The 25755-nt window shown below is 36.6% G+C and overlaps 1 protein-coding gene and 1 pseudogene across 4 annotated transcripts in view; one reads left to right on the top strand and one right to left on the bottom strand.

Moving 5' to 3' along the window:
• Positions 1–8770, bottom strand: part of TLL1 (tolloid like 1) — a 165874-nt gene extending 157104 nt beyond the window's left edge. Inside the window, exon 1 of one of the 4 annotated variants that reach the window (XM_039876316.1) lies at positions 7921–8770. In XM_039876316.1, the coding sequence (XP_039732250.1) occupies positions 7921–8089 (169 nt within the window). In that variant the 5' untranslated portion in view covers positions 8090–8770. Of the gene's footprint in view, positions 1–5747; positions 6060–7920 lie in introns of those variants that run through there. The other 3 variants (XM_039876317.1, XM_039876318.1, XM_039876319.1) reach the window with 3 other exon arrangements.
• Positions 8771–22816: 14046 nt separating this feature from the next.
• Positions 22817–22935, top strand: LOC120613592 (uncharacterized; annotated as a pseudogene).
• Positions 22936–25755: the final 2820 nt, after the last annotated feature.

Raw genomic sequence — 25755 nt, 5'->3', positions numbered from 1 at the left:
CAAAGGATCTTCTTCACACTCTTCAGTGGGCTCATAATCATGAATTCACTGAATACTCAGAAAGCAAACTGAAAGTGTGAAACAATTTAATAAGTACCACAGAAAATGCTAGAGCCTGTGCCAAGAACAGGACACTAATGACTGTATCCTAATCAAATCCAGTTCAACCCCTGCCTTAATCGACATGGAAAGCCTGCTGTCACAATTTATGTTCTTGGGGCAACACAGCAGTGTCTCCATTACACTATTTGGCATTTTCATTAGTCTCATACCTAACTGGGGCATTCACTGGTAACTCTCCACACTTAAAAAATACTCTCTTGAAATGGAGGAGGGTCTGTGCTATGTTCCATGCAACCAAAAGTATTGGCCTTACTCTGACAATACAGTAGATGGTTTCTGCAACGCAAGAATGTTGAAGGCGAGATATATTCTCAGTAAAGAAAAGCACAGTGATGGAGATTCAAAAAAAAAGGCACTGGAGTACAGAACCTGGGTTCAAGTTCTCACTGCTTACCAAGTGTGATGACAGCCCAGCCACTAAACCTTTCTGAGTCTCGGTTTCTTCTGTGTCCAAAGGGATAACAATAATGTTAATTGATGAGAATATAGTGAAGACAGGAGCTTATTTAAAATGTTTAATGTAAAAATATGAACTATGTGCTTTTGGCATGAGTCATGAAGGCTTAGATATCAGAGGTATATGGGGTCCAAGAATTTATTCTCTTGAAACTTCTCCATTTGTCTGTTTTCTAGTTACGCATGATGTTCTTCCTTGGGATATTTTAAGCTCCATGAGGTGAGGCATACTTAATAACACAATAACCTGAATACAAAACACAAAATACCATAAACCCTCAACTACTAGGCATTTGTGCTTAAAACGATCAGGGCAGAGATGGAGCACCATCCTTCCAGGACAGTCAATCCACTGAACCGATGCCAAGGTGGTTCCCAATGCTGTGCAAGAACTGAGATTATTCCAATAAACACTTCAAACCCACTCATGGCCAAAGGAGAGAGCTCAGAAGATGTTGATATGAGCAACCAGGCCAGGGGCCATTCAAGGTGTCTCGGTGGTACACAACCCATGTGTTGACAGGTTAACTTGATGAGAAATGAAAGGAATGAAGAAACTATTCCGCCCTTTACCCCTCCACCTCTGCCTCCCCTATCACAAATTAAATGGCATTAATAGGAAGTTCAACAACCCAGGAAATATCAAATGCTGATATAAATACATGGTTTCGGTCTCCATCTCCATAATGACTCCCGCAATTTGTAAAATGGTGCAGTCTGTTAAAAACCATTGAAATGTCTTTTTTAAACATTGAAGTGAAAGCTTTGAGCAGCATATTAAAACATAAAGCTAGATTTTGTTTGGAAAAATAATAAATTTGGGAAGCACTTCTGACCTATTTAATGTATGGTTTCAATTTTTTAGAACTATTTTCATTTGAGGAAGTTTTTTTTTTAATATGGTTGAAAGCAAATATTTTAGCTTAAGCTATAATGTAAATTGCAGGAGAAGAGCTGAGTAAGACAAACACCTCTTTAGTTCACTTTCTGGATTTCAATTAACACCTAATTTACAATACTTAATACAAATATATAGTTGAGCTCTTTAGACCAGCTTGACAGGATTAGCACACATTTTGTAAGGAGCTGACAAAACAAGCATTCCATTAGCCAGCCCACAATGTCTCAAAACCTAATAGTCAATATTCCATTTTCAGGGCTGACAATGGCAAGAACTAAAGAAATAAGCAAAGGAGTCCCTCTTCCCGCTCTCTGGGGAAGAACACATTTTATGGAATTCATTCCATAGCTTTGAGGCTGTAAATTTTTAAAAAAAACTTTTCCTCCCTAGCATTCTTATTCAATAGATAACTAAAGGAAAACAAACCACTAGAGCCATATTGCTAAATCATTCGGCCATAGCCAGGGTTGGAGAGAGGACTCTCCACTCCTTAATTTAGGAAGGATAAGTCCACGATTAATTCCAGATCCTGGATACAAAAGAATTGTAAGAGGCCTCAAAATTTCCCCAGTAGAGGAAATCCTACATCCCCAGGAATCTTGCCAGGCACCTGAACCCTGGCCTAGCCCAGGCCTAGCCCAGGCCTAGCCGTGGGCTCAAGATGCTGCAGGGGGCTTTCCTACAGTTCAGGGGGAACGTGCTGACCCCCTTCCCCCACCTCCCCAGACACCAGATGGTCCCAGCAGGATGTGCAAGGCCTCATTTTAAATGGATTATTTGCCTCTATCTTTTCTAAGCATTCTTAGAAAAGCTTAGGAAGGACTCAGTTTTAAATATTTTAAAGTGATGAGTCAAAGGTTCTATTAGAAGCGATAGATAATATTCTCAAAGGAAAAAAAAAGTAATGATGGTAAATTGCTAGCACTTGATACTTTCTACCTGAGTTTTAGAAAAATTTAAGGGCTTGCCTCTATCCACTAAACCTGGTGATTCAGAGGGCAAAGGGATTGTTAATGTGACTAATATTCTCAAGGTTTACAAAGAACATGGTGGCAACTACAGGGCAAGTGAGTCCAAATTTTAAATCAAAGCAAGTTGATCAGATGGATTCATACATATACAATGTAGGGAAACTAATTTCTGCAGAAGAAACTCTGAATGGCATAAATTAGACTTTTGCAAAAACTTGAACTATCATAAGGAAAAGTTGTAGAATTACATTAACTTTTTTAAAAGGGTTTCGCTAGGCTCTTACACACTTTAAACTCTTTCACTATGGACTAAGGGGGCCTAACAGAGAAGGTGGGAATCTCTTAACTGGAATGTCTTCTCTGAGGTAATTCATATAATAATGCACAGATTTGACTGAAGGAATATATTTAAGAAAAAATTATCTATCTTATTCATACCTAATAACAATAACTGCCATTTGCAGGCCAGAAATTGATGTGGGCCCTCACGACAAAGGCTAAAGAATTACTACTGGCAAATGAAGGACAGATTTCAAGTATACAGAATATAATGCCTTATTCATCCCTTTTGCAGAAACTGTATTTTGACCACTTCTGAGTTGGCCCCAGAAGCAGGAGGAGAAAAAAACTCAAGATCTGAGGAATGAAAACTAAAACAGGAGAGCCTGGCTAAAAGAAGTAGCTAGATGAAACGCATTTTTAACATGAGGGCTTGGCAACCTAGAGAGGTGCTGACCGAGAAATATATGTTTGGATATTTGATGTTGCGATGGAATTAAGTAGACGTGGGTTGCACATCAAATTCTAAAATGCCACACCTAGGAGGCTGCCAATGAAGCAAGAAAGTGCAATATTGAGTACTGAAATAATGATAATATCTTACTGAGACATTATAAACTTATGAAAATTATCCTAAGAATTAGTATACTAGGACACTAGGACACTGGTTATAAAGCAAAGCAGAAAGAAGAATCCTTTAAGATGCCAAAAAACTATTTCTATTTAAACAGGCCTGTATATGCTACTCTGAAGACAAAATTAACCTTTCAAGTCACTGACCTTTAATTATGCTTGGATTTTTTTCCACAAAAGGAGTCATTTACTTAGAAGATTCAAGGTAGAAAGTCTTTTTTCAGGGTGCTCACACTTGTCTAAGAGGATTTTACTCTTCTGGACAAATATATTCATCAGTCTTATCAGTCTCTATCCATCATCCAAAATACTAATTTCTTCAATCTCCTTTATTGGATATTATATTTCAATTTCCTAAGCTTTCCTGATATCCCTCTTAAGTATAAAAAAAAATGAGAGAAAAAAAAAAAAGAAAGAAAGTGAGAGGAAGAAAGAAGGGAGGGAGGAAGCGGTCAGGGGAGACAGAAGCAGGGGGGAAGGAGGTGTAGAGAGAGAGGGTATTTGTGAATTCCAGGTTGGTTTATCAGGTCTCTGCTTTTCCAGGTAATCTCTAGACAAATCTGAGAGATTAATTTACACATTGAATTTGTCTAGACTCTTCACAGATATTAACATCCAGATTAACACCTATTGAAATAGTTCAACAATGAAACAAGACATCTTAGTCTCTGTTCTGGAATGACTGCCTGCAAGGTCAGCTTCTCAATGTCCCTCAGGGCCCTCCTGAATCACAGAGAGTAAGAGAAATCTAATTGCAAATTCAGATGACCATGTACTGCACTGAAGAAAGACAGTCAGATATTCCTTTGAATTATTTGCATCTTTGTGCTTATCTATTTATATAGAGATTAATTATCTCTATTCTATCCTAATGGATTTGGCTATATAAATATATCTGAAGCTGTGATGTATTAACTACTACTTTCACTTATACCAAAAATGTCTTTCTAAATCAAAGTTCAGTTAAATTAACACAAGGCTTCCTTTTCAACCTATAGTTTCAAGAACTTGAAATCAGAGTTCTGATAGATAGGTAAATTACATTGTTTCACAAATATATTAACGATGGCACAGTGCTCAACAAGTTATGAATATTCTTCCTTGGATAACATTTGATCTTGGTTAGAGCAGAAGTTTGTAGATAAGGGATAAAAATCAATATTAATAATCTATAGATACTAAGAAGGTGTTGAGAGAACATACTAGATACCTAACAGTGGAAATCCATCCCTGTGATAAACATTAAAAATCAGGTATGACCTTTGTCCTCAAGGACTTTACATTCTAATTAGGTTTGGAAAAATGAAATTATTTTCTTAGTCATTCCACTCATATCAGATATGAAAGTAACTGCATTTGTACTAGTCTAGACTCCAGGTAAACCTGGATGAACTTCTATTGTTTGCATTTCAAGGAAGGCCTACAAAAGTCTAGCTAAGGCTGCAGTGTAATAATTTAATACAGCCAGACTTTGCAGCCGGGAGACTTGAAATCAAGTTCTGATCATCTTAAGAAAGGCGTTTAACCTCATCGAGCATCTGTTATCCTATCTGTGTAATGGGAAGATTAACAAATTCTACCATAGTGAGCTATTGTGTTGAGTTGAAACAATGTACTCGAAAGTGCTCTGAAACCATGAAGCTATGTCAGTCACAGTGACATCAAACCACTGTGTAGTTTGGGGAATATCAAGACCCCTGTTAGAAAAGTTCAAAAAGGACACTTTATTCCAGGGCCGTGCCCTCCACTCTGCTCTCTGGAAAGGGTGGATCAAAGGTGGTCCAGAGTCTGGAGATCAGTTTCTCTTGATTTTACATAGCCGTCTTTCACGTATCTGTCATCTTTCTTATGTTAGTAACCTTTCTTCGACTCTTGTTTGGGATTTCAATGTTCTATTTAATTTTTTTCCTGTTATTACAACTTTCGTCTTATACAGTGCCAAAAGGGAGGCACCACACTTTTGCCACTCTTTAGCCAAGTTGGTAAATTAAAGCCTTTCATTTCACTAAATTAAAAGCAGGGTTGATAATTTAAAAAGTGATCTCAGATTTTGGGCAAACTTCTCGGCCTTCCACACAGGCCATTCTTATTCCACTTTCACTACACACACACACACACACACACACACACGTATGCTTCTTGTACTTGAAGTCAGGGAAGAAATAAGATCAGAGTAATAACCCATTCAAAGTTGTTTCTGTTTTTGTTTTAACGTCAACAGCTATGTTCAAAAATTAACTAGTGCTATTAAAGATTTTTCCTGCCCTAGATGTTTATTTGCTGAGGAACATAAACATTTATGCTTGAGGTGTTTCAATACACATGGTACAAATACTGAAATTTTATAATTAAAAACATTCATAAATAGAAAAAAAACCACTTACGTTCACAGAAACTTCTTCTGGACAATTTCTAACGTAAGATAAACCTGAAACAACATAACTTCTGAAAATGGATTAGCTAATTTTTGAAACTTCTTATAATATAGGTGTATTTGAAGTTGATGATTTTTAAAAGGCAGATGTTAATTTGTGTAGAAAACTATATTTATTTTCCTGGAATTGGACCAATGTATATATATGCTCTGTTTTTCTCAGGTTGATAGCTGGTTGAATATTTCACACAACAGAGCATCAGAATAGATGTTTTCCTAGGCGATATTTTTTCTTTATTAAATTTATTGAAGTGATATTGGTTAGTAAAGTTATATAGGTTTCATGTGTATAATTCTATAATATATCATCTGCATACTGCATTGTGTATTCACCACCCAAAGTCAATTCCCCTGCCCTCACCATATATTCGACCCCCTTTATACTTTTCTGCATCCCCAACCCCGCTTCCCTCTGGTAACCACCATACTGTTGTGTGTAACAATCTTTAGAAATAACATATTTCATTTCCACCTTACAAGGAAGCACACAATTTTCACCCAGTTGCAAACTACTCAAAACTAATTTCTCAATAAAAAAGTATGTTTAGAGAGTTGCTCAGTACTGAATTCTGGTTGCTCAGCCACTAGTCATCCCATAGCAAACCGTGTTGTGTCCTCCAGACCTCCATGGAAGTCCCAAGAAACTTTCAGTGGAATAGACTGAGTGTTAAGGGTGATAGCAGAACAGTTATAATCTTTAATAGCCAAAATTGAATTAAATCAGAATTCTGAGTTCCAAACTGACAAATTTCTGCTAAGCTACTTCCAGTTTTAAGTATCTGCAGTAAGAGTTCACCAAAAAAAGAAAGATCTGATGAGAACAAGAACATGACACACATACCCTCCTTGTCAGAGCAATGTGTCATCAAAGGTACATATTAACAAGGGAATTTCCAGGCTTTTCTTTCATTTTTGTACATCTCGCCTTCCTTTAAGGCCCAAGAAAAGATGAATAAGGTTTACCTAGCTATAGAAGGGAAGAATTCGCAGTCACAGACCGACCAACCCCGCACACAATCTGGAAAGGCATAGATACTTTTGGTACTTTGCCCACGCCTTTCCTCTTCGTTTCGCCAGAGCCCACACCTCTAGAAAGGGGACAGAACGTGCCTTCAGCTTACAAACAACTCTCCTGGAAAGTCGGCCCCAACAATCCCTGTAACCTTCCTTCCGAAGTCAGTCGTGAGTCCACACTGAATCGGGTCACCTCAACCTCAGTTCAGCAGGGCTAGGGTCCGGGAGCCCCGCCGGAGCCGCGGTGGGCGCTGGCGCCCTGGGGCGCTGCGCTCACGTGGTCGCCGGCAGCGGCACGTGCGGCTGGGACCAGAGGCGGCGAGAGGAAAGCGCCGCCCCGCGCGGAAGCAGAGACCTGCAGAGGCACAGGACGCGCGGAGGGGAGGGGACGGTCCCAAGGCGCTCCGGGGCCAGGCGAGGAGAAGCTGAGCTTCAGGCAGTGCCAGGCCAACTGCAGTTCCCGGGGGTGTACGCAGGAAGGAAGACACAAGTTTGAATGGGGTGGCAACTTTTTTTTTTTAAAGGTTTATGAGCGAATGCGTTTGAATCCCATCTAGGCTGAGAGATCCCAAGGTCGTCACAATCCCCTTCTCGCCTGGAACCCGCTCTGGAAAACCCGCGCAAAAGTGGGGAGCAAAGGTGTCCCGAAGTAGCAGCTCCATCCCCACCCACCTTTTAAGGAACTGCCCACTCGGGCTCCAGCGAGCGCTGGGGAACGGCTCCCTGGAACAAAGAGGAGGTGTTGTCCCCTGCGGGCATAAAGCCGGCTGAATGCTGGTATTTAAAACCCACGGCAGCCAGCTGTGTTTATGGCTCGTTTCGTTTTGCCGGGGGAGGGGAGGGGAATCAGAACTCCAGGACGTTTTTTTCCAAACTGGGAGACCGGAGCTTGGCACTCGATTCCACTAGCACAGAACTCCAGTCACCTCGGGCCGCGGCTGCGGCCGCTTGGGAGTAGGGAGGGCAAGGGAAGGAGGGGACGAGAAGGAGGGGCGGCGGAGAGGTTGGCAGGGGAGGGGAGGAAACAGGTGAGCTCCCACCGCCGCCCATCGGCAATCCAGCGCCGCGGTGCCCGGCGCGCCGCGGTCCCAAGCCGGAGAGGCACTTACCGGCTTTACACGGGTCCTTGTAATCTATCGTCTCCGCTTTATCGTCTTCGTTCCCATCGAAAGTGTAATCATAATCGAGGCCAGCGCAGACCCACAGATCCCCGTAGAAAACAGTCCCCAAGGCCACCAGCCACACGAGCATCCTCGGGGAAAGCGTTTTCAACCCCATCCTCCTCCCCTGGAGGAAAAGGAGGGGACGGGGCCGGGAGGTGAGGCTTCCGCGGTCCGCGTGGATGTGCACGATGGAGGGGACCGGTGCTCCTCTCCCCACGGAGCGGCTCCTCGGCGGGACCGGGGTCTTCAGGTGTCCGGAGACATGCGGGTGCCGTTGGGACAGCAGAGAGGGCAAGAACTGCCTGTTACCCCCAGTTGCAGAGAGAAGTTGGCAAGGGGCCCGTGGGTGGGCGGAGGGCAGGTAAGGAGCTGGGCTCCCGAGGCGGGGAGGGGCAGCAGCGGGCAAACGCGGCTCTGGCGGAGCGGGCGCTCGCAGCCTGCCGGCGGGTCCTTCTCACGGACGAACTTCCCACGGCCGCGGCCGGGCGAGCGGCGCCCCGCGGGCTCAGCTGCCACCCGAGCTCCCGCTCCCGCGCCGCGCCCCCGCCGCTGCCAGGACCCGGCAGCCGAGCGCCAGCCGCCGCCGCCGCCGCCTGCGCCCGCCGCCGCCGCCGCCGCCGCTCCGGGAAGATGAATCCGGTCTGCACATCAGCACATCTGAACTGAAAGGGGAGACCGAGGAAGGGGGTGGGGGGCAGGCATGTCTACGCCGCGAGACCTGAAAAGCCTGCAGAAGCCAGCAAAGCAACCGACTGCAAGGAGGGCCAAAGTGTGAGATTTGGGGGTGCACTGTTTTCCTCCGCCCCCCCCAGACTGTCTTTTTACCCTCTTCCTAACTTGAAAAAAAAAAAATCTTCGCAGCATCTAACCCAATCACTTGCATCCTGCTTACTTATTCATACAATCAGGGTCAGGATCCGGGCCACAGCCTCCTCTCTGACTTCTTTTGATAGCCTTATACAAACAAACAGACACGAGCGCGCTGACAATTCCATTTATATTTTACCGAAGATAAAAATGAATATATTATGTATCTGCGTCTGCGAACAGCAATTAATAGATGATGTACATGTCAGTCTTGAGTGCCAGACCGGGGGTGGCGCGAGGGATCATGATAACTTAGCTGCAAATCTCTACTTCCCCTCCCCCCAAATAAACAGCGAGTGTGTTTCTTTCCTTTGCTGCCGTTTAACCTTAGAGCAGCCCAGGAATAGAGGAAAAGTGTCTGAGCCTCCGCGATTTAGGTAAGGAAATAGATTCCTTCAAAAGTCCCCTAACCAAAAACTTTCGCTAAGAACTAAGATCTTCAAAACTGCAATTGGGGCGGTTGCGGGGGGAAGCCAAGTTACAGATTGCAGCCGCAGGAAAAGCTAAGACCTTGCTGATGGGCTGGCGCTATGGCTCACGTGGGCGCAGGAAGGGAAGTTGGAAGGAATACTCGGGAAGCAAAATTTCTATGACAGTTCTGGCGCCCATGCAGAGTTGCTCAGTATCCTTGGGCTTGAGTTGTTTTACTTCGGAGGAGCGTGTGTAAAACCTGGCAGAAGGATCAGCGAGGTAAACCACATGACAGCCTAGCAGACGCAAGACAAACACAGGTTGTGAGAAATTGAGGAGGAAAAAAAAAATCAGAGGAAATCTCTGCAAAACCCCTGTTGTGAGCAATTCAGAAGTTTCCCCACATCTGCAAGTAGTTTCCAAAATAGGTGAGAGAATGTCACCCCCAAATTTCCAAGGGACTGGTGGTTGGGAGCCTTCCCTTTTCCAACTAAATCTTGAACTGTCATTTCAGCAGAGTCTTGTAAAAAATATTCTTTTGCCTTTACATCTTTATTAGCATTTCAATTCCCCCCCACACACCCCTTTCCAAGTTATCCTCACAGCACACAGTATCATCTAAAGGAAAATATGAAGGTAACCACACACACCCTTTTGACAGGTGGACCCAGTCTTTGGTTATGGGATTTAACCAGGTTTTATGTTTATTAAAGAAAAATTAAAGGTTAACCTTGAAGAAGTATCAGTTATTTCCAACTTAAACTAAAAGGATGAAAGGACTAGGTAGAGCTGACAGACAAAACCGGGGCTTTCTCAGAGGCCACCCGAGTGATGAAGCCTCCCTTTCATAGGTCTCAAACTTTTAACCCCTATGTCTCACAGAACAGAGCACATTTGAAAAGAACATGTTCAATAAGCAGGTAGAGGTATTTGGTTTTGAAAACTCTTGCTGAGTCACTCTCAAATTCTTTTACTCATCCAAAAAAAAAAATGTTTGCATAATTAATAATGGTGTTGCTCTAGTGCAGGGCTAAACAAGAATGTATTCTGCTTAGCCCATCTGAAAGCCTAGAAAATTCGACTTTGCTTTAGAGATCCATGAGCTGCTGACAGTGTCCCAGTTCCCTACCCTCAGACCTTTAAAATGTCCCTTGTTAATCTAAATGTCAGCAGACATCTCCTTGGACTATTTGATCATATGTGAGTTTGCAAGAGTTTGTACTTGGAGTTTGCCTAAACATCACTTACTTGAAGAAATAAATGTGTCTCATTCATTTTTCCTGGAAAAAAAAAAAAAGATACCATATAGGGACATCTGCCACAATATGTAGTGATGCCTATTATGTTTTCCTTAAAGAAGTAATTATTGCTTAGTTTTACAATTTTTGCAAATTTGCAATCCAGAGTTAGAATGACTAACAGTAGAACCTCGAATCAAAATATAGCCATGTTTCTTTATAGCTAAAATATATGCACAGAAAACTTATTTACATCACAGGCCCCAACCCGATTTATTTTTAATATTATTTAAAAATATTTATTAAATCTAAGTTTCTAATAATAAAATTTAAACTTAATTTATTTCTATAGTTGCTATGATTGCAAATTAAAACAGATTTTGCCCTGTCCATGAAAAAATGTGAATTTGCAAGAATTTGAAGAAAACATAAAACATAAAAATATGTATGTGAGAAGAGAGTTGAGTGTTCTGTCAGAATGCAGCCATATACATATGCGTTATATGAATCCAATATCTTCAGGACGATAAAAAGAGATTGATTCCTTTAGTAAGACCATGTACGGAAGTCATCTTGGCTTCTAGCTGGCAACTGCCCTTGACCAGCATCACCACCTGCAGCAGGACTCCATCAGCCCCCAATAATCCTCTGAAATAAAACCACCCAGGATAGCCAAAGCAAGAGGCACCCTCTATGCTAGCTGGTATATACTGTCTGCTATCACAGTATTTACAATAAACTTGCCTTGTAGATAATGTCAATTAGAAACGTCTATTTTCTAATCTAGTCAATTCATGAAAAGCTAGTTGTGATTGTTTTCTGTTATAAAACCAAGTAATACATAAATATATTCTCCTCATATCCCTTGTAAAAAAAAGAACAGTAATTCAACCAGGATGGAAAGTGCTTCTCTCCGTCCCCTGATCTCACCCCTTCCTGTAAACACTGTTAACCTATTAACCAAATAGTGTGTATAGATTGATACCTATGAAATCATCTTACCTGTAGGTCAAAAATAGCAAATACTGGCAATTTCATGTGGTTCAACCTATTACTTCAAGGCTTTTTAAAAAATCCTGCTTTATGCTAATACCATTATTTTTCTGAATTAATCTATATGTCAAATATTTTTAAGAAGACTTTGACTTCCACATTTTCTTCTCTTTTTTAAAAATCTTATATTCTATGATTTTTTTATATCACATTATTTCCTATATCACCACTGCAGGAAGCTCTCAACCCTTAGGATGACAGTAGAGTCAATCAAAATTTGAACTTACTGCTCTTTCCTGTGTTAACAAATATAATGTCAGAGACAGAATGAAAAAGTGAAAGAAAGCAATGTTTGCTTCACAATAAAAGTGTTAAAGAATGTGTTCGTTTGTATATTTATTAAGAAAAAGACACATACCTTCCCAGGAAAAGAAAAGAGCCTTCGTTCTGCAATGGATTCTGGTGTGAATATCGTCTGAATAGAGCTACTGACCTAAGAGTCTCTGGTTATTCCTTGATACTTGGTATTTTACTGTACAAACCTGGTCTCTAGTGTGCCCTGGCTATGGGGAACAGAGACACCCGTTTCTTTTTATGGCTGTCCATTACTCCAGACCTTTTAACTGTCCCTCTCATCCCATTGTGATATGACCCTTTACACAGCATACATATAGCTTCATTTTACCATCTTTCCTCTTAGGCTGTCTCTCAGCCTGAGTAATTCCACTCCCTTCTCACATGCCTATTTTTTTTTTAATATTTTCTTGCAAATTCTTGCAAATTTACGTTTTTTCAAAGACAGGGCAAGATTACCATCTCCTAATTCTACTTTGGTGTCCCAAAGTGTGGTACTTACACTACTGATGATACATGCAAGGATTTTAGGTAACACAACAATAAAGTTTTTAAAAAATACATTAATGGTACATATATATGCATTAGGAAAAAAATGAATTCTTTACAAATGTGCAATAATATATATATATATGTGTATTTCTTATAATGAGGCTTAGGTTAAAAAAACAAGTTAGTTGCTTTATGATATTAAGTCAACAATAACTATGGCTCATAGAGATTAACTGATGACTCATAAACACTGATCTGATTCACTTCCTGTGACCCTTTACTCCACACTGTGGACAACAACCTTTTTGCACCTTGCGTCATGCCTATACCTCAGTCTATTCCTTCTCTAATCTGCTTTTCAGCCATTCTCATTTCCACACACACCCCCAATTCAGGAAGGCAATGTTTGGACATAGAGGCTGCATGTGTTTACTCTTAGCACTTTCAGTTAGTTAGCTTGTTTAGTCAATACTTGCTATGTAAGTCTCAAGAAGAGCCACTGACTTGTTTGTTCAGAAATCACATATGATTGCCTAATGACATCTGGAAATGATCGTATTCTTCCTTCAGGCAGCAGCTCTGCCGAAGGGAAATGGAGGGAAACGAATGAAGTTAGAAGAAGGTCGCCTCATTTCCCACCTGTTGGAACTCATAGGTCTCAGCCCAGTAGTAATGTTCAGTTGTGTAACCTCTACATCTATACTGAATCCTCAGTCTTGTTCCCTGAACACCTAGATGTGGAGGCGCAAGACTACGGAGCTTGGAGATAGTCCCTCAAACCAAATTTCAGCTCTCTGCTCGGGAGCTTGGACCCATTTTTTTAACCTCACGTGTCCTCAGTTTTCTCATCCATAAAACAGAAATCATCTTAGGGGTAATACTATTTCACAGAGCTGTTATAAGAATTAAGTTAATTACTATGTGTGACGTGCTTGTAGTACTTACTGCGTATATTTTGAGATCTGTTTGCTATTCTTATCATCTTGAGTGAGTTCTTAAAAGTCAAATTTCTAGCCCCTCTAACTACTTTATTTGAAAAGAGGCTTCTTCTCCTTTAGTTTGGCCTAAATGTCATAACTTTAAGACACGGTAGCTCTTTCAAAAGTATGCCAAAGAGAGGCAGCAGACAAACTGGTTAAGAACATAAGCTTCACCAATAGAAAACACTGTTTTAAGTCTGATTTTGCCACTTAGCATTTATTTGGCAAATTAGGTCCCTTACCTCACTCTCCTAATTTTTGAAACAAATGTGAATTAACTAAGATTATACATATAATGTACTCCCTAGCAGATGTAAGCACATTAAAAAGGTGGTTATTATTATTAATTGGCATTTTCCTAGAGATCTATGAGAAAAACCTATACTCTGTGAGTTATCAGGCAAGGCACACACACACACACACACACACACACACACACACCTGGTGACAAATTAAATAAAGCTAAGACAGTTTTATTTGAAAAATTCCACTAATATAAAACCTACCAAATTGAAATAAAGATTTAGTTGACATTGCTGGTGTTGCTTATAAACTCCCCAGTAATATATTTCTATGACTGAAATCTAGAATGTTTCTCATTTGGTTATTTTCTGTCACTGCAATTTAGCAAATTTGGTGCCATGTTCATTTTTTCATATTATGAGCATAAGGTAGGTCTCCCAATTTTTCCTATGTAATTTCCCTATCAAATGAAATTTGTACTTATTTCATGAAAATTAAAAAATAGACGCTGAAGCTTTCAATAAGTATAATATATACTTTCAGTGCAATGAGAATGTCTTAATTTAAAAATAAAATAATGATGTAGTACCAGCTTCTTGTGAAAATAGAAACATCCATACACATAAGGCCCATTATCCAGGTCAACCACTTGTCAAAGTTTTCCTGACCCTATGCTATTTTGAAGATAGGGAATAAGAGTTGGAATGAGTGAGTCAATCGTGAACATATTCCTGTCACCTCATAATCTTTGACCCTCTATTGGCTCCTTCAGCTGGCCACTCTTTGGGGCCCTGCAGTTCTGCTAATCTTTCTGACAAGCTCTGCACAGTGGAGACCTGTACATCTGATGGTGGCCAAGAATCTATAGCCCCAGCTAAAGCCCATTTTTCCTTCAAGAAGCTGATCAAGCATCACTCTGCATCGTATCCTTCCTGACTCCCAGATTATATTGCACTCGTGTCATTGATCTAAAGAAGCCATGTCTTTTTCTGTGCATGAATCCCACAAAAGATTTTATATTGTTCATGCAAAATCACTTTATTTTTTACTGACAGAAAGAGAATTGAGTCTATTTCAGTAATCTAAGTGTTCAAATATTCCATCACTAGAAATATTTAACACTAGAATAAGAATGAAAATTAATTTTAAAAATCTATACATTTAATATAAAAGCAGGATTTGCTATCGGACAACATCTTTGAACCCTTGTTGCTCTACTTGGTTATAAGCAACATTCGACGCTAAATTTTTCTTAAATAAAAATTTTCTTAAAATGCTTACCTCATATGGTTATTTTGCGATGCAAACACATTAGGTAGATAAATCACTTAGCATGGAGCCTGGCATTTGGCAGGAGCTCAGTGGCTATGAAGTCTTCACCTCTTCTGCCCACAAATACAAAGATTCATGAGAAGACAACAATAAAACAAGAGACTCTGAAAGGAAATTTCATACATTTTAGAAATAGTTTATAAAAATAGTTTATAAATTTCATAAATTTGAGGAAAACAAGATTATTTCTTCACAGGTGAAAAGAGAATATGAAGGAAGACTGAAAAAGGAGATTGCTTATAACCATAACAGAACTCATTTACTTCACAATTTCATCTCTCTTTTCCATTCTTCTACCTGTAACAATTAAATGTCCAAATGGTAGGAATACCCCATAACTAACTTTATTAATTTACTTTTGCAAAATAAATTCTGACAACCTGGATTTATCTGAGCAAACATCTTCCAGTAATCAGTAAATAAAAACACAATGTGCTGAAACGAGTTAAACTGAAAGAGCTGACATTGTCTACTAACTTCATGAATAAGTTGTTGGGTAATTGGTTGGCATATATTTAAAACTTGTGTGACTTCAGTTTTTATGATGCATTGTAAAATCACCAAGTTATTTTATAACTTATTTAACTCTATTCATAATATGCAGCTGCACTCAAACACTAGTTTTTCTGTATTTCTAAACTCTCCATTATGCTCTGGCTCTGGTTCTGGGGCCAGGCCAAATTTATTTTGCAAGCTGCGCTGGGCTTTCAGGTGGCAATAATTAATGACCTTGGCCTTCATCTTCAGGTATTATTACTCACTTCGGTCCACTTTTCCAACCACCAAAGCAATAGTTTTGCACTATAAAACCAACCTCCAATCAATATGAAGCTTCTGATGTGTGTTTATTTATATATTTATTGCTTTTCATCTTCAAAGCACTCTTACAAAGTTAAGGGTCCCTAAAATAGGTGAACATCTTTTGTCTGAGGCTAGCGACAGCAACTCTACAAATTTGAGACGCTTCAGCTCAGAGGAGACAATTTCCTTCATGTTTTTTCCTCTACCTCACCTCCTGGGGAAAGCTTTCATTCAGATTTACTCTATGTCTGACATCCAGAAAAAAAAAAAAACAACCTTGTCAACAGAGCAGAGCAGTTGGCCCAGGGATATCTGTTTTTTGAATGGTGAATTCTGATTGTTTCGCAGTTCAGGAGAGCACTAGAATATCCACATTGCTTTTGCCAGGGTACACAGGAGAGCTGGGTTATCAAAAGTTAATTACTCAAACAAGGTTTTGAAAGCACCCCTCATCCTCGATTATCTAGCTATTTCAGATGAAAATAGGTGTGGTGTTTTAATTCTCCTAGCAGGAAAGTGCTGACATTTCTGGATGATTTCCTTCGCTTTCTACTTTAGTTAGCATGTATTTGATAGAAGGTTATACCTAGAGCCTTTCAAATGATTACCACTCCTCTAAAAACACCACCATCTGTGAGTTAAGGTCACAGTTCATCATAAGGCTGAGTTTAGTATCTTACTCTTCACTATTAAATATTCTGGTTGTAACAGAGCTGGAGAGAGTTGCTATGTTTTTTCTCTCATTGTTCTTCAGAAAGATTTTTTAAAAGTCTGTTCATTCATATGGGTTCCAACATCAACATAAAAAGTAATCAAATCCTAATGCTAGAACAATTTACTTACAGCTCCCTTTTTAAATAAAGCATTAATAATTTCAAAAGGAGTAACAAAAGATAACCTGTAAAAATGAACTGGTTCTCTGGTTTTTCGCTCTATAATAGCAATTGTTATGAGAAATGGAAATTGTCATGTGTTTGGCTTTAAAATCAGTGCAAAGTTTACGACTTACTCTTTTGAAATCATCTACCCACATGCAGAGAACCTAGCTGTTTGCTCTTAATTACTAGTAAAACAGGAAAGCAATTAGGAGAGCAATTAATACAATATGTAGTGGGACATTTTATTAGCCATTTTTATTCTAATAATGCAGTATATTAAATGCCTCTGTTCACAAGACATGCTCTAAAAGGATAAACAAAATTATCTTGGAACAAGAAGCTCTTCATAAAATAGACTATGTGCCAGTTAATGATCCTAACTATGCAGAAAACATAATACCAAAGTAGACCCATTACTAACTTGTGCTCATCCTACCCTCAAAATTAACTTGTTCCCAACTAAACTGGTACTTACTGCTTTGATCTAAGTGTCTGAGGTATTTTTAATAAATAATTTCTCAAAATAATAAACATTAAAGTGAATAATGTCACGATAAATTTTAATTTAGCTCAATAGAACTTATTGTATTGCAAAATTAGTTGTCTCTTCTTTCAAATGTCAAATACTATTGACAAGTGATGACTATTTTTTGCTCTGTATGATTTCCTGTGCCTTTTAGAATTTCTACCAAAGATGAAATGTTTCTCCCCAATTGTTATATTTTTTCCATAAGTTTAGTCCTTTAACCATGTCACTCATTTCAGTAAGTTTTCAGAATGATTTCTCCATTTAAAAGTTCTCTGAGGGTTTACAATTGGTACTTTTGTGCCACAATTGTGAGAGATTTTTGTATATATTTTAAGCATTATTTTGTTTTATTGATGATCTAATAATTAATATGATGGGCAAAAAACCAAAAGTATGATCTCTACATCAGAGTTTGAATATTGAAAGTACTATATAAGTTAACAAAGGAATATTTGCATGTGGAAGCTACTAAAATGTGTTAAATAAAGGAGAGGACAATACTACCTCTTTTTCTAGCAATATCATTAACTAAAACTCTTAAAGAAATATTGATTTCGTAAGTGTTGAATTTATAATATCAATTGTGATAATAATTAAATATCTCTAACACCATAAAAGAGAGAAAATCTAATAATAATCTAAGTCATCAGATAACTTTAACCGTTTTGAAGCATTTGCTCTGGAGCATGTTATACCAACCTTCAGATCCTGTTTTTCTACCAAGTCTTCAAAGGCCATGTAGCTTTGAAACTCAGTTTCAGAGACAGAAACAGTACAGGAGTCAGGCACTAATTGGCCTTACTATGTTTTAGAGTACAGGGTTCTAATTGGAGTGCTGTCTGACGCATTTCCAGGACTGTACAAAGAGGATGCCTTGTGCAAATAACTTTGGCAACTGTATCCCCGTTGGCTGGTCAGTTTTTTGACATCCTGCGACCTCTAGTGAGAACCAGAAGTTGTCAGCCAACATAAATTTCCTTGCCCTGTGTGAATCCCTGTAGAAACTTCAGATAAAGAAACCTCAGTAAGGCTTATGGAATACTTTCTCTTTATTCAGATCTCAGCATTAATTCAGGGTCAAAATATTTTAAAATATATACCTTTAGAAAGCTTTCCTCAAATTTTCTCGAAATCTCATCAGTGTCAGAATACCTTCAGTTACTAAAAACATAAAAATGCATACAAATGAAAGAAAAAATAATAAAAAGTCCAATGATAATATAAGCTGAGTACCAAAGGAAAAAAGGAAATAATGTGCCTCTTCTATATTTTACAAATAATTAAAACTGGACTGTTATTTGACAATTATTTTTCAGCAAACATTTTTGCATATTATATCCTCGAATTTTAGAAAAAATACAATTATACTACATTTTAATTAATCCTGTAAAGCAGATATTATTCCCTGAAATTAAGATATTAAATAATTAAGTGCATTTCAATGAAAAACATAAATACATAAATAAGTAGGTATGTATGAAAATATCATGGCCTTTACTCAGGCATGCTGCTCATTCTGAAAAATTTAGTTGTAATAACTATAACTTTTATAGTGATGCCTAGTTTTTTAAGGCCTATATATATTTATTAACAGTATAATACAGGCACAGAAAAATGAATGACACATGGTCACCACACTGACTGAATATACAAACTAATAAGGCAGAAGACAGGTATAACTTGATACAATGTGATAAATACCCTACATGACAAACAAATGAAATATTACAGATGTTCTATGAAAAATTATAATTTTCACTCTTGAAAATTAGGGAAAAAAATTTATAGCAGTGTTGGACCTTAATAGAGACTATGAAGGAGAATGAAAGAAGAATAAACAAGAAACTTTCTGCTTCTTTTGATGCTCTCTAAATTCTATTCATCTTGACTTTATTTTAGCCTTTACTTAATCTGTTATACAAAGGTGGAAAATCTCTTTAGATATTACCATGAGCAATAATCTAATAATTCTTCTCAAATTTCATATATATTTTATAACTTTCTGTATTTTAATCTTTCCATTATTTATAACAGTGAACATATAAATGCATTGTTTACATGGGAGAATTGGTATAAATAATACACATTTAAAATGCATTTTACACTTAAACATTTATATATAGTTTTTCAGTGTTTCAGAGCTACAGTGCTATTGGAATTATAAAATTTATCCTCACGTAGAAAAATTGAAACTCTATACCTCTTTAGTGCTATAGCATTTAAGGATGTGCCAAAAAAAATAAGTTCAATAGAAAATTCTTTCTGAAAAAAGTAAGATTTTTTGATCAAATAAATATTTTTGGAGATATATTTTATACATATGTATTTTTATTTTATTTATTTTTATAAAATATATGTATCCCCCAGAGTAAATAAATATATTTAATTGAATTGACTCTCAAACTGGTTTTTGATTATCCCTTAAAACCTTTTATCCAGGGTCACTGCTGAGAAATACACCTATAAATATTTATGCACAGCAATATTCTATACACACATACACACACAATGTAATATATATGACGTTGAACTATGATTACCTAACTTTAACTAAATTAGTTATGTATAGGTATAGAGTTATTACTTCAAGTGTAATTTTTCTGAGATTTTGAGTGTGAAGGTGATTCTCATTATTTCCTAAAGAGTCTACCCAAATAATGACAAAATATTTTCTTAGTCAATTAATACAGCACAAAATTAATTGATTAAATTTGGCCATATTGTAACTTGTTTGTTCTGATTATCTTTTCCCTTTCTTTTTCTCTCTTTTAGGTAAGGAATTTAGTCTAAATAGTCCTAGAACTGTTCTTATTATTCTAGCTTCCTAAAATTTTTATAACTTGGTTTTTAAACTCAAGAATATTATAAGAAAAATGGGACTTACATGATTTTTTTCCCCTCTAACATATTTGGCAATTCTGGGCTAGATTCTATTCTAATTTTGTAACTAGTAATTCTGAAAAAATAATTTTAATTAATCAACCAACATAATTTAACTAAACAAACATATGGAATGAAGTGACATATAGTCAGAAAATTTATATCGATTTTTAAAACATCAGCTATTTAAATATTTCAGTGATACTTTGTTAACATTGGTCATCATAGCAGTTGAAATGGTCACAGATCATGTCTAACTGAATCATAGCAGTTGAAATGGTCACAGATCATGTCTAACTGCCTCACTTCTAAAATAATTGAAACTGCTACTGCCTTGGAGATCCATGTGGTTCTCCAAGTTAGTAAGAATCTTAGCTGTAGTCATTATCTTTGGGTTGGGTCTGAATTTTCTTTTTAAGTTTCTAATTCAGGATTTGAGCTTGATGACTGAGTTTTAGCTGCCACAAGTTCTTTATAATGCATGCGAGTGTTAGTACTTTGCAAAGTACTTGAGGTTCACTGCAGCCTGCCATTGGGAGCATCATTGCTTAACTGTGTTTCCACATGCAAAAGAATATGGATGAAGTCATTTTCTTCTAAATAATGGATGGAAGGGACTGACCAGCAACATCCAGATTATTCTACTAGTGTTCACTTAGCCATTATCTTACACCATCAACAGGCTTGGTCACTCAGAAAGTAATTACTCAAAGAAAAATTAGTAGTCGGTTTAATGTTATTCAAAGATTATATGATAGAATTTGTTGTTGTTGGTGGTGGTTATTTTATTGCTCTCTGAAGAACCCAACCCACATAGTTAACCAATGCAGGGAAGTAAATTTAATTTTATTTTATTTCCAACTCAGTGCAACTAGCGTTCTGTTATGTACTCCAGGGAATAAAATGGAAAAGACATGATTTCTACCTGAAGCAAAATATGTTTTAATAATTTGAAAATAGTTACCCAGGAGCTGATTATTTGGCTGCTATGGAAATTTAAAATGGTTACATCACCATAAAATGATGACTAAAAAAATAAGTATAAATCTTTTTCTATTTCTGTTTTATTCATTCTTTCAGGAACATAATTGTGGATAGAATAGGCCCTGTATAATGACTTCTTTAACAATAGTGAGTAAACAATTTATAATTCATAAATCAGATGCTAGATAACCTAGCTCTCTTGAGTGATTTTATCATCTACTTTATTGCTTAGCTGAATTGAAAGGTGTACTCAACTTGACAATGCCAGTAAGTTGGAGAAAGATTTTGCTGCTTTATATTGTCAGACAGTATTTGCCCAGAAGCATTAGCTATTTTTCTGTATCACATACCCCATTTGCTGTAAGAAAAATCATGTATTCACACTATTTTGGATGCTTAGATCATAATTTTCATCACTGAAAATGGTGGTTTTTCTCTGCTAACTTTCAAAAATATTTCTGAGATCTGAATGCTCTAAACTTTGGTGGGTAGCAGTATTCAACCTAAATAATTTAATGACTCTAGTCTCAGCTCAGCTAAATCTTATTTTTTCAGGTTTTTCCATTTGGCACATCTGGTACAAGAATTGGAGAAAAGTGATTTTTCCATCAGTAGAAGTTCCTTTGTAGAAAAATGATATTCTATCTTTTGAGATGCTTGATTCCTTCGTGCATATTCAGGTTTTTACTGTGTCTTGAATCGAATTTGAGAATTTAATTTTTCTTAGAAAATTATGGTCTCCATTTCATTTGTTTGATCAAGATTTTCAAATTTATAATCATTGGTGTAAACAGTGTTTTAATATAATTTTTTAGTTTTGTTATTGTACAGCTCATCCTCTTTTTATTTACAATGTTATACATTTTCAATATACCTTTTATTTACTTATTAGACTAGTAAGAAAAGTTTTCTTATTTTAGTTAACTTTTCTTTTTCTTTATTAATTCCTTCTTCATTTTATGCTCATTTTATTTAAGTCCTTTTAATTGTAAATCTTTAGTACAGTTATTTTTATTTCTTTAAGCATGAGAAAAATTACGATGCTGTAGTCTACTGTCTATAGTTCAGTTGCAGGAGCAAAACCCATCCTATTTTAAGCAGAAAGAAATTTAGTGGACTTGTATGCTTAGAGTAATATTGGAAGGTCTAAAGAAGCAGGCTTGATTTTGATGTGGCAGGAAGAACCCCAAAAGAAGCCCACAAAACCAGCCTGCCACGTGAGGTATCACATTTGATACAATCAGAAAGGGAGGAATTAGGAAGCCATCACTGGAAATGTCGACTTCACAAACACATCCTCTTAAATTTGACCCAGAAATCAGGAAGTTATGGTCTCTACTACACCTGCTTCTGATGCAATACTGAAACACTGCTACAGAAAATCCAACTTTTCTACCACGCACCTACTAGAAGGAATAGCTTCAGCAGCAGGAAGTTGCCTGTTACCATGTTCGTGTTCTAGAACCACTGCCCAGCACAGTAGCCATTAGTCACACGTGACTACTGAGCATCTGAATGTGAAGTCCAAGTGGAAGTGAACTCTGAGTTTAATATACATACCAGATTTCGAAGACTAAATGGGAAAAAAAGAATGTGAAAATCCCCATTTTTAAGTATTGACTTGTTGAAATAATACTATTTTGAATATATTGGATAAAATAAAATGCATTATTAAAAATTAGTTTCATTTGTTTTCTTTTTACTTCTTATAATGTGGCTATTGGAAAAAAAATTTTTACTAGAATATTTTAAATTGCAATATGGTTCAAAGATTAAATTTCTATTGGACAATGCTGTTCTAAAACTCACTAGAGTGCCTCTCCTAGAAGAACCCATTTCACATTTAAAAATTTAGTTGCAGTCTATGGTCATACCACCCTGAACAAGCCCCATCTTGGCTGATCTCGGAAGCTAAGCAGGGTTGGGCCTGGTTAGTACTTGGATGGGAGATTACCTAGGAAGATCAGGTGCTGTAGGCGTAAAATATAAAAAATAAAAAAATAAGGGATTGTAAGCTGACAAGGTCCTTGCAATTTGTGAAGTCAACCAAGGGTTGCCTTGGCTAAAAAATAAAAATTAGTTGCAAGGAAGTCATGTAAGAGCAGTTTTTAGCTTTCTAGTTCTTGTCATTCAGAGAGCTCCCCTTAATTGGAAGCTGAAATCGATATTGAGTGCGCTAAATCACTATATCTTACACATAAAATATTTTTTAGTAAAAAACTCATAAGATTTAGAATTTATTTTTTTCATTGTAATGATTTTGATAGTATGTAATTTTATTCTAATTTTATGATATTTTACTCAAAAATTATAAGATTTTTTAAATTTTCGAAGTACCTGAATTTTTAAGTATTCTTTTTTAAAACCAATGTATTATTAATTTTTATTTTCTTTTGTTTTTACATCATGATTGAAGATGATCTTGCAAATTTTTTTGCTGCTTGGAATGTATTAAAATTTTTTGTGTATGTGGCCAAAATATAAACAGCTTTGCAAAAGCCCCATGGGCAATGAAAAGAAACATGTTTTTCTTTGCTATAGTATAAGAAACAATTTGTATGCATTAATGACTTAATTTATATTAGTCAAACTATCACTACCTTTGCTTTGTTTTGTGTTATTATTGTTGCATTTCGTTTAGTTTCTGATTTGACAGATCTTCTCAAGATAGAAATACTAAGTCTCCAACTTTGCTAAAAAAAAACCCTAAAATTAGGAGATAAAGTAAAATATTTAACAAATGAGAAAAATCTAGGCTGTTATGGAATAAATACAATCTAAAAGGTAGAAATAAGAACCATGAAAAGTTCAGTGTCATTTTGCCCAGGTTTTGGAAAAAGCCACCATATAGGATAAGACATTTTATGTGATTCTTAAAATATGAATAGGATTTGGGGTTATAGAAGAAAGAAAGAGGTTACAGACCATGGAAACAAATAATGCAAGGTTTTGTGACAATACAGTGAATGTTTGTGAAAGCTAATGATACAAATTGCCTGGAAAGTGAATTACACATTGGGAAGAAGAGAGAAGAAACCTACCCCCCACCACCACTATAAAAAGGTGAACAAGCCGTGCAATTGTCCATATTATAGGCAATGAGGAGCCATTCAAGATTTTCAGAAAGAGAGAGACATAATAAATTTGATAGTTTGGGCAAATTAATCTGGTATATTTTTCATGAATTATTCAAAAGTGGAGGGTATGAAGAAATATTTTGCCACTGTTCATGTGACAGTCATGACGGTGAAAATGTCAGTCCATTTAATGGAGCATCACTTACTCTATTAAGTAAATGAATTACTTTTAAGGGTAATTCATAGACTTTGATAAACTAGATCAATTTTATTTTTCAGTGGAAAGGGTCAGCAAAGGAAGAGAAAGAGTCAACCTCTACAAAAAGACTTCTAACCAGAATGACCAGAATGCTAGCAACAGAAATAGGAAGTCGAAAAGATATGTTAACTTCTCAATTTATATCTCCTCTGTGTTTGTCTCATATACTCAGTTGCCAATCTCTACTTGTATACTTCTTACATATCTCAAAGTTAGAGTGTTCAGATTAAGTTCTTAAACCCAAACAGGTCTCCCCCACCCTGACTCTACCCTACATTGTTGCTGTATTTCTCATCTCAAAGAAGTTTCTGTCTTACATATTAAAATTTATTTGAAAATATTTTCTTAATCTTCTACCTTATGGAAGCAGCAAAATCATCTTTGCCTTTTCTCAATTGTTGGACATTTAGACTGCTTTCAATTTTGTGGTGCTTCAACATTCTTACTTGTACTTATATCTTAAGCTACTTTTAATATTATTTCCTTAGAATATATTTCTTAGCATAATTCAATAAGAATAAAAGCATATAGTAAAATTAATGTACTGTAAAAAGTGTGATTATTATTATAGGACCATGTTAGATGTTATTTTTTCAGAAGGTTTTATCAAGTTAATATTCTACCAACAGTATATGAGTGCATATTCTCACCATATACATACCAGATAATGAATATAATCTACTTTAAATCTTAGACAATTTTAATGTTCAAAAAACTATTATCACATTAATTAGAATTAATTTGGCTAATTGCTAGTGACACTGAATAATTTTTCTTATATTTATTAAACATTATATTAGTTTTTCTGTGAATGATCTTTTATAATCCTTGCTTAGTTTTCAAATGAACTTTTTAGATTTTCCTTATGAATTTTTTCATAATCACTATAAATATTTTCTCAAATTTTTAATTTTCTCATCTTTTTAATTCATGTGACATATTTGTGACACACAGAATTTCCTACTTTTTATGCTCTTAATTCAATCACTTTTTACATTGTGATTTCATTTTAGTTTATGATCCCTTCATATAGATCAGATGATATATGCAATTTACTTCTGTATTTTTATCTATATATTTTTTAACTTAATAAAAAGCAAAATCAATTTTCCTAACACTATTTTATTGACTAATTCCTCTTTTCACAATAGTTTGTGATATCGGAGTCTATTTATAAACTATAAATTCCATACTTTCAAAGTATCTATTATAGCGCTCAATCTACTTTGTTCTAATTATTTTAGATTCATATTATATACACTTAATATGGCATATAGTATATATTATGGAATATACATCTTATTAGGCATGTAATTATTTACCAGCACTGTTCTCTTATTAATCTTCCTGTTCAAAATATTCTTAGCTAATTTTGCCCATGAGCTCCTGTGATGGTTAGTCTTATTGAATGGGCCATGGAGTGCCCAGATATTGGAATAAATATTATTCTGGGTGTGTCTGTG

Source organism: Pteropus medius, unplaced genomic scaffold (genome assembly GCF_902729225.1).
Source record: "Pteropus medius unplaced genomic scaffold, Ma_sr-lr_union100, whole genome shotgun sequence".
NCBI classification, from domain to species: domain Eukaryota; kingdom Metazoa; phylum Chordata; class Mammalia; order Chiroptera; family Pteropodidae; genus Pteropus; species Pteropus medius.
The sequence above is the reverse complement of the archived record's forward strand: the minus strand, read 5'-3'. Positions and strand labels throughout refer to the sequence as shown.